General features: G+C 37.4%; 1 protein-coding gene across 1 annotated transcript; it reads left to right on the top strand.

The window, feature by feature from the left end:
* Positions 1 to 557: 557 nt before the first annotated feature.
* Pgls (6-phosphogluconolactonase) lies at positions 558 to 10,337 on the top strand. The gene is made up of 3 exons (XM_075311928.1): positions 558 to 745; positions 9,459 to 9,952; positions 10,019 to 10,337. Exons 1-3 carry the CDS (start codon positions 628 to 630, stop codon positions 10,121 to 10,123), a joined length of 717 nt encoding a protein of 238 aa, XP_075168043.1. The 5' UTR covers positions 558 to 627; the 3' UTR covers positions 10,124 to 10,337.
* The last annotated feature ends 443 nt before the right edge of the window (positions 10,338 to 10,780 follow it).

Here is a 10,780-nt window from a genome sequence, read left to right as displayed (position 1 = left end):
GAACATAGTACCTACCTTTAGCCGTCAAGCCGCCGCCGCCGGAGGCAAACATTTAGTGTTAGCCGCCGCCGACAAAAATGGGTCGGCTTCATTCTCTGGCCTTGGGTACAACTTTTGGATATCGTATACGACTAGTTTCGACGTGGAAAGGTTTCTCAGAAGAGATATCCAATTCAATAAATGTTGGCAGAGTACAACTTACTTTACTATATCTCATCTATAAATGTCATTAGGATTTGAGTTTATAAACCTTAGGATCCCAGATCGTTTACCGTGAATGAAGACACCAATTTGTTAATAACAGAAAAAAAAATAAAAAGCCCCAAATTGGGATTATATTTTTGGGACCACGAAAAAGTCAGAGATAAAAAATCTCGGATTTAGGATTAATTCCTTTCCGTAAATCCCTGGATTTCGGGATGAATTCGGAATGTCCTTCCTAATTTCATCATACACGTTTATGTCGTAAATAAAAGCGAAGCAACTTTGTTGTAGCACAAGTGTCTATACCTGCAAAATGTTTTTATGTAAACATTTGTATTGGCAACACTGGTAAGCCAAAAAATTGCACTAAATATTTTGCCGGTATTGAAACGTCATCGTCAGTAAAAGTAAAATATTGCAAATATGGAATTTATTGTTGTAAAAAACGAAGCCGAAGTGATTGAGAAATTAAAAGAACAAATAGAACAACGTTCTGAGGAAGCATTAAAAACCAGAGGTGTCTTTCGTATAGGTCTATCAGGTATGTTGGATATGGATTATCTACAGGTGGTAGTAAATTTTCGGCCCAGGGGTTCCCAAATTGGCCATAGCCAAAAGGTTTTGGAGAATATATGTTTCCAATTAAATAAATATTTAATCCGGTACTATATTAGACACACGAATATCAAATTATTGCAAAAGCTTGGAGGGCGACTATATGTAGCAGTTATCTTATCCTTAGCTAGGCTTGTTTAGTGCCTACTCCTTCAACGTCTTTAAAGTTCTGCGCTTATAGAAATGTTCACAAAGTAGAAAGAAAGGATTAACTAATGACTTAAGCACACTAAAATATACTGTTCTCTTTTCGAATTCTGGGATTAAACTCATATTCTCTCAGTAATCCCTACTATAAAAAGTAGGACCGTTGTTATTAAGTTTAAGATAGTAGGGACTGCACTCATTGGACTGCAATGTTTAAATTCTCGATTCATTGGTTGCTTATTAACATCGGTCCAAAAGGCTTTTACAGTATTTTATTTTACAACCGTATTATCTAAGTTAAATTTATGGGATTTCTGGATCTTTATGAACCTTGTATGTTTAAGTTGTAAAGGATTTTAAATTTCTCTCGATCGGGAGATAGAGCTATATCAGAAAATTGATAGGTATAAACCACAATTGACACATAAATGTGTGGTTCCAAATCAACACTACAGCAAATCAGATATTTCTCTCAAGAAATTAACACATTGAGTGCCAAGGGGTTTTGACGAAAACCTTCCCCGCGTGCCAGGCACATATTTTGCTCTAAACTGGTGTAAAAATAGAAAATATTCAGTTCTACGCCAATCCCGGATGATTTTGTGGTTTATTTTGGATTTTATAACGTTATTATGTCGAACATTTCCGTACGACGTGGCACTGCACGACGGAATTGCAATCGTAAAACTCGCTGTCGTACGAAAATTTTTTTTTAAACATTGTTCTTTACATTTATTGTAATTTTTTATACCCTCCACCATAGTATATTAACTTTGTCATTCCGTTTGTAACACATCAAAATATTGCTCTAAGACCCCATAAAGTATATATATTCTGGGTCGTGGTGAAATTCTGAGTCGATCTAAGCATGTCCGTCCGTCCGTCTGTTGAAATCACGCTAACTTCCGAACGAAAAAAGCTATCGACTTGAAACTTGGCACAAGTAGTTGTTATTGACGTAGGTCGGATGGGCCATATCGGTCCACTTTTACGTAGAGCCCCCATATAAACCGACGCTCAGATTTGGCTTGCGGACCCTCTTGGAGGAGGAAAATTCATCCGATCCGGTTGAAATTTGGTACATGGTCTCTCACAACCATGCAAAAATTGGTCCAAATCGATCCATAATTATATATAGCCCCCATATAAACCGATCCCCAGATTTGGCTTGCGGAGCCTCTAAGAGAAGCAAATTTTATCCGATCCGGCTGAAATTTGGTACATAGTGCTAGTATATGGTCTTTAACAAACATGCAAAAATTGGTCCAAATCGGTCCATAATTATATATAGCCCCCGTATAAACCCATCCCCAAATTTGGCTTGCGGAGCCTCTAAGAGAAGCAAATTTCATCCGATCCGCCTGAAATTTGGTACGTAGTGTATGTATATGGCTCCTAACAAACATGTAGAAATTGGTCCACATCGGTCCATAATTATATATAGCCCCCATATAAACCGATCCCCAGATTTGGCTTGCGGAGCCTCTAAGAGAAGCAAATTTCATCCGATCCGCCTGAAATTTGGTACGTGGTGTAGGTATATGGCCTCTAACAGACATGCAGAAATTGGTACACATCGGTCCATAATTATATATAGCTCCCATATAAACCGATCCCCAGATTTGGATTGCGGAGCCTCTAAGAGAAGCAAATTTCATCCGATCCGCCTGAAATTTGGTACGTGGTGTAGGTATATGGTCTCTAACAACCATGCAAAAATTGGTCCATATCGGTCCATAATTATATACAGCCCCGATATAAACCGTTCCCCAGATTTGATCTCCGGAGCCTCTTGGAGAAGCAAAATTCATTCGATCCGGTTGAAATTTGGAACGTGGTGTTGTTGTTGTTGTTGTAACAGTTTATTGTGATCTCATCCATTTCATGTTATACGCGTGGTACATCAGCTTGTTGGCAGATCAAGGAACTCTGCGACTAAGATGGGGTGTGTCCAGAGTGATCTGGTGGTAAGTCGGGTTGGTTTGGCTGGGCAAGAGAAAAGATGACGCGTGTCGTGTGGCCCTTGGTTGCAAATTGGACAAACGTCAGCTACGCTGCTATCAATCACCGATAAGTAGGAATTGAGGCGGCTGCACTTGCCTGATCTTAATTGGGCCAAAACTACCCTAGTCTGCCGTGGGAGGTCTCTTTCCTCCGGTGCTATGGGCGGTGGTCGGACTCCAAGAACAGGATTAACCTTGTAGCTTCTCACCGCTTCAGCTACAGTATCCTCATGAATCCTGTTCAAACCTGCCTGGTACGCTGCTTGATCTAGAGGCTCTCTTTTATAGCGCTGGATCTCGCGCTCTAGATTATGTATATCAACCCTTACGTTCCTGGGTGGTGGTTGTGTATCCATAAGATGGTGGTTTGGATGATTACTGCGATAACAACCCAGGAGATACTGCTTTGACAACATGTAGTTGTGTCTTCGCACAGGGATGATCTTTGTCTCCACATAAAGGTGATCCAGGGGTGTGCTGCGGAGACACCCAGTCGCAGTTCTAAGAGCAGCGTTCTGGCAGGTTTGTATGTTATTCCACTGCGTATCACTGGTCTGCGGTGTCCACACTGGCGCTGCATAGTTTACCACTGACCGGCCAATTGCCTTATAAGTAGTTAGCAAGGTTTCTTTGTCCGCACCCCAAGTACTGCCGGCTAGTGACTTAAGGACCTTGTTTCTACCACGGAGCTTATTACAAATTGCAGTGGCATGGGCAGATGACCTAAAAAGGCTGTCGAATGTGACCCCAAGAATCTTGGGGTAATTTGTGGTCGGAATTATTACTCCATCGACTCTGATATTCAACTGCCTGCGCACTTCTGCCGTCCATGTAGTAAATAGTGTGGCTGAGGATTTGGTGGGGGATATCCTCAAGTTTATCGCAGTGAAATAACTGGTAAGATTAGCTATGTAGACGTTCAACCGATCGCAAATGTCATCAACATTGGGCCCAGATGCCAAGATTGTACAGTCATCCGCATATGATACAATCTCGACGCCGTCAGGAGGGGGTGGAATCGAGGACATGTAGAGGTTAAACAGTGCCGGAGATATCACCCCACCTTGGGGAACTCCCTGTTTAACTCTACGCGGTCTTGACTTTCTGTCCCTGAATTCCACGTACGACTGGCGTCCACACATATAATTCAGCACCCAACGCTTCGCTCCTGCCGGTAGGGACGTATTCTCGATGTCCTCAAATAATGTGGCATGGTTGACCGTATCGAATGCTTTCGATAGGTCAAGCGCCACGAGGACCGTCCTGTGACACGGCCTGAGCTGGTTAAGTCCCTTATTAATATGTGTCGAAATGGCATGTAAGGCTGTTGTCGTACTATGCGCCTTACGGAATCCATGTTGATGGTGGGCAGCTGGAAAATTCTCCACAAGGCTGGGGAGGAGTAGTGCCTCAAGTGTCTTGGCTACTGGCGAAAGAAGGGATATCAGGAGAGAATGCCAAAGTTCATGGTGGGCATTAAAATCTCCTAGAACCAATCGGTTATGCCCGCTCAACATCCACTCAATGTTTGGGCTATAACCAGGAGCACAGCTACCAACCGGCGGTATGTACACATTGTATAGCTCTATCTCGGCAGCCCCACACTTAACTGCTACCCCCATACATTCCATGTACGGGTCATTAGTGTCTAGCACAAGCGTGATAGGTCTATACTGCACGGAACGGTGTAATATGAAAGCCAGGCCACCACCTCCATTTCTTGTGCGATCCTTCCGTAGGACATTGTACCCATCACAATGTCGTAGGCTGCAGGTGGGATTCAGCTTTGTTTCCTGGATCGCCGCGACCCTTATCCTTTTCCGATTCATAAAGTCTACGATCTCACTAATCTTACCACGGAGCCCGTTGCAATTAAATTGCAAAAATGATGCACTCTCCGGAACTGGTACAACAATATTCGGTGTAAGATGCTGCGGCGGAGAATATTGTTGTGCGGGAGAAGTCGGTGGGGTCACATAATCAGATGACCCACTGCTGCTGTCATTGGCACAGCATCCTGCCACGAAGTCAGTTTGACTATACTCCCGCAGCGATGTTAGGCCGGAGCAGTTCCGGAAGTGCACCCATTCCATGCACCGGTTACACCTCACCGAAACCGAGCGATGGTGAATTCGATTTCGGCAGACGGCACAGTACCATGGTCCGGGGTTTTCCTCTATCCCGGCTCGGACCAAAAGCAGGCGGAGAAGGCTCCCCGGGATGCACCTTCTCCAACACGAAAAAACGGACGAGACAACACGTACACTGAGGTGGCAGCCGCTGGCCGATGGCTGGTATCCATCGGGTCAATCCGGTGCGTAGAACCCGCCGCCGTGGGATTGGGAACGTGGTGTTAGTATATGTCCGCTAATAACCATGCCAAAATTGGTCCATATCGGTCTATAGTTATATATAGCCGATCCCCAATCACACAAAAATTGGTCCATATCGGTTCATAATCATGGTTGTCACTCGAGCCAAAAATAATCTACCAAAATTTTCTTTCTATAGAAAATTTTGTAAAAATTTTTGTTCTATAGAAAATTTTGTCAAAATTTTATTTCTATAGAACATTTTGTCAAAATTTTATTTCATATTTGTTGTTTTGATCTCAGCTTTAAAACCATTGTGTTGGCTAAAATACAAGAGTAGCTTAACCAACAGAGGAAAATAATGTTTGTCAAATTTATTTGGGCAAAGCCCTATAGACTGCAAGATGGTTGGATGGACGCACGTTTCGGAATTACTACATTCCTCAAAGCTATCAACCAATTATCAGAACAAATTCTGGTAGTTCACCAAACACAAAGTGAACCACACTTGAACCTTCCGAAAAAAGGTTTATGATAGCCGGCTTATGCCGAAATAAATTCATACAAACATTTCTCTTTTCCTTTGCTACCATCAAATCATCGATTTGAGTGCAGTTAGCTGGGTTTACTTTGAGCGTGCTTCCTCTTACTTCATTCATGTTTTGTTTTTCATTGTTAGTCAACACAATGGTTTTAAAGCTGAGATCAAAACAACAAATATGATTGAAGTACAAACCCACAATAAAAAACAAAACACGAAAGAAAATTTTATTTCTATAGAAAATTTTGTCAAAATTTTATTTCTATAAAAAATTTTGCCAAAATTGTATTTCTATAGAAAATTTTGTCAAAATTTTATTTCTATAGAAAATTTTGTCCAAATTTTACTTCTATAGAAAATGTCAAAATTTTATTTCTATAGAAAATTTTGTCAAAATTTTATTTCTATAGAAAATTTTGTCCAAATGTTACTTCTATAGAAAATGTCAAAATTTTATTTTGTCAAAATTTTATTTCTATAGAAATTTTTGTCAAAACTTTATTTCTATAAAAAAAATTGTCAAAGTTAATTATATACGTATTTAATCGGCCTTTTTTAGTTCAACATATACCAGTACGGTATGGAATACCTGGCAATTTAGAAGACGGTGTTAGGAAGTTTTAAGATACCTTGCTATCGGCAAGTGTTACCGCAACCGAAGTAATTCGATTGCGGGTGACAGTTTTGAGTAGAAGTTTCTACGCAATCCATGGTGGAGGGTATATAAGCTTCGGCCTGGCCGAAGTTACGGCCGTATATACTTGTTATTATATCTGCTTTTATATTTATTTTGTGCTATTTTTATTTGAAAGAAAGCAAGAAAGGATATCAAAAGAACAACTACCTACTATCCGCAATGCCCCAACACTCCCCAATTATGCATTATTGACTGCTTTCTAAAAGCTGAATGTAAATTGCATTTATTATCATATCCTAATTTTAATATTTTTGTATAAATATAAAAAATTCTTCCGAAATATCCAACGAATTCTAATCAATTTTAAAAATTAAAACGAAGAAGAAGCTCGGAGTTTTTATCATAAAAACCGCAAAAATTAAGATATCTCTATTAAACTTGGACCAAAATTTAGGGCATTAGGGTACTAGGAACACATAAAAACACAAAAACCTTGCAGAGTCAGACAGAAACGGCAATATCTAAGGGCAAACAATGCCTGATGCACGTTTTCTTATAACATGGCACACCAGGAAGGATGAGGTGTCGCACAAAAACATGGAACCATGGCACTCAATGTGTTAAATGGGTAGTAGGTCTTCATGAGGCCATTCGGTTTGGCCTCATGAAGACCGACCGATATAAAATCGGGAGGTCGAAACATCGACGTTTTCAAAAAATAATTTTAATATTCTGATTTCTCCTGCTTATTCATTCATATTAATCCTATCTGGTATTTATACCCTAAACCTCATAGTGGTCAGGGTATAGTAAGTTTGATCTGCCCAAAAATGTGCCTAACAGAAATATTGGTTTTATATACCGATCGACTCAGAATCACCACCAGAGTCTCTAGCCCTTGGTGTTCTTTTTGCACAATCGCTATTGAATTTAGAAAAAAAAATCGGTTTAAATTTAGATATATCTCCCATATATATGTATCACCCGATATCGACAAATGAGGTCATATAACGCTTATTTACTAACCGATAAAAATTTAACTCAACCGTTGTAAAATTTAACACACCCAGCAAAAATTCTCATTACCCGGTAATCTTGTAGGTAAGCCTGTTTAAAAATGAATAACCACTTATTAATTGGCATCGCTCCGGATTACATTTACATACGCATGTCCTAGGAGGCAAGTACTTCTCCCCAGGCATACCTTTGGCCATGAAATAATTAGTGCTTTTAAAGCATAATATCTAATATGTAATCACTTATTCGTAGATATACCAAAGTTTGCAAAATAACCACTTATTGTCTCAGGCAACCAAATCTCGAAAATATTGACTTCTCTAGCCGATTACAATGGATCAAAATATGACGAGTAATGCTTTAATATGAACATTACTTGAATAGAAACGAATATTGTAGAAATAAACAAAAATGTAACAAATCATCTAAATAAGATTACAGGAAAATTAATTTCACAATTAAATTAGAAATAAATGTCGTTTAAGGGAGTTAGATTCACATTATGTTCGAAACCTACTAAAAGTGGATTTTATATATCCCTTTTATAAGGCAAATGACAGTTGAAATCTAGTGGTCGATTTTGAAAGTGTAATGTGAATGAGGTATAATAAAACATTTATTTAAAACATAGTATGGTAACGTCATTAATTTAAAACACAATTATTCGAAATATTCGTGAAGAATATTCCTCACCGGAAAAATCTTCAGAATTGCCGTTACATAACATACTCTTTTTGAGTTTTTTTAAATGCTCAATTATGTGAATAATTATACTTAATGGTACCATCATTTATTCTATTTTATTAATGGCCTGTTCCTGTATATCGAACGAAAGCTTTCTTTCGTATTCCAAACGAAAGAAAATTGATTTTTGTTCTTTTATTTCGAAAGGCAAGTCACTTCATATTTTGTTGTCGAGTAATAAACGAACATATACAATAAGTGTCAAGAAAGTAAAAGCATTGTTAACATTTCAATGAATTCTCAGGCCAAAAATTTAAAAATACTCATTTTTAATAATCAATGTATTCTCATACAAACGAATCGAACTTTCAAAAATAAAAAAAAACCAAATTCATTCGAATTCGAGTGACTGCCTTTCTTTCGAACTGGTTTTCGTTCGATATACAGGAACAGGGCATAAGTCATTAACAGCCAAATGCAATACATTTTGAGAATATCAATTCGAAAATTACGGAGAAGTATTTATTATTGTCATTACAAGTTAGTCATTATAACTCACCGCAATGTAATGCAATGTGTAATGACAGCTTTACTCCTGGTAATGTAAATTGTAATGAGATGTGGTTACCTAGTTTTTGCTGGGCAGTGTAGTTCTTGATAGTACCCCTTAAGTCGGAAAAATTTCATTGAAATCGGTTCAGATTTAGATATAGATTTAGCTCCCACACATTTATGTATTCCTCAATTTTCCGAAATTAGGTCCTCATAACTCTATTTTTGACCATAATGCCATATTTCAATGATACCCCACAAATGCTTATATTTACTAATTCAGTAGAGTTGGTTTAGGGTATGATATAGTCGGCCCCGCCTGACTTTCTATTTTACTCATTTGTTTTTATTTTTATAATAAAAGAACCATGGGATCATTTAGTGGTCCAATTACTTTTAAGTGTATTTTTTCTTTAAAATTGGATATTTGGTCCACTGATGGAAATTTTGGTCCGATTTTGGTAAAAAAAAGAAAAATCTATGTGGCAATGCTGTTTCGGAGGAACCCATATTAATTTTATGATGCTTTAGTGAATCTTATACCGTTCGAAGCTACCAAATTACCATGCGGGTTTTTATGGAAATCAGTTCATTTCAGATTATTTCTCAGAATATGTTGAATAAATTTCTCCTATTCGGCCATTTGGTATATGAGCTTCAGTCAACATAAAAAAGTATCACTATTACTCGTTTTATTTCCAATATTAAAATTTGTTTAATAGTAACTCATGCAATATCATTTACAGGTGGATCATTGGTTAATTATCTAAGCTCGGCCTTGCAGTCTATCAAATCTTCGGATTTAAGCAAATGGCAATTTTTCTTTTGTGACGAACGTTTCGTTCAAGAATCTGATGATGATTCCACATATGGTGTTTACAAACGGAAACTATTGCCAAAAACTACATTGAAGGAGAAACAGTTTATATGGATTGATCTTAGTGGCAGTGTGGAAGAATGCGCTGCAGATTATGAAAGAAAGATATTGAAAGAATTTAATATGGAAAAAGCTGTTGTGCCCCGTTTCGATTTGCTTCTTTTGGGTATGGGTCCAGATGGCCATACATGTTCGTTGTTTCCAGGCCATGCATTGCTACAGGAAAATCATAAACTTATAGCAGCTATTGAGGATTCGCCTAAACCACCACCGAAAAGAATCACAATGACTTTACCATTAATCAATAATGCCTCTTGTTGTATATTTGCCATGTGTGGTGAAGGCAAAGCGGATATGGTTAAGGTAGGATTGTAAATATTGAACCTGTCAAATTGTTAAATGTTACTTTTGTATTTCGAAATTTTACAGAAAGTTTTTGTTGATAAAGAACCTCTGCCGGCCGGTCAGGTTAAACCAACAAATGGCGATCTTATTTGCATTTTAGATGAAGCAGCTGGAAAATTCATTAAGTAATTTATTGTGGGAGCTATATACTCCAATTAAATGGAACACATTCCTATGTAAATTTTATTTTGCAAATAGATTTTTATTCAGAAGTAACAATTAGATGGCTTTAAAATGAATATCATTAAACGTTATCGAATCTTTTTTACTGAATCTTATTTTTAGTGTATTTAAATATTCTATATATTTTTTATTAAAATTTTATTTGTTAAAATTTCAAAAATTGAATTTGACTTGTTTATGTGGGATATCAACACGTTAAACAGAAAAATATCTGCAAACAAAGCATTCGGTGTCCGTTGTTAAATTTGTGTAATTTGTGTTCTAGCCAACATAGATCGTTACGTGGTGGTTACTCTTGTACGGCAAACTTGTTATAACCTTATTACCATCCTATGTTGAGGTTATACAAATTGAAAGACAATGTAGAAGAGAATATTTAGTTTTAAACTTGTATTACATTTCAATAAAAATTCAATTATTGACTTTGTAGGCTTAAAAATAATAATAAAAGACAATTGTCCGCATTGTAGAATAAATCTTATTACAAAATTTTTTATAGAAATAAAATCTTACAAAATTTACTACAGATATAAAATTTTGAAACAATATTCTATAGAATAAAATTCTAAAATAAATAAATTTTAAATAAAATTTTAACAAAAT

Source organism: Haematobia irritans, chromosome 5 (assembly GCF_050003625.1).
Source record: "Haematobia irritans isolate KBUSLIRL chromosome 5, ASM5000362v1, whole genome shotgun sequence".
In the NCBI taxonomy this organism is placed as follows: Eukaryota; Metazoa; Arthropoda; class Insecta; order Diptera; family Muscidae; genus Haematobia; species Haematobia irritans.
Note: the sequence above shows the minus strand (reverse complement) of the source record. Positions and strands in the feature narration are given on the sequence as shown.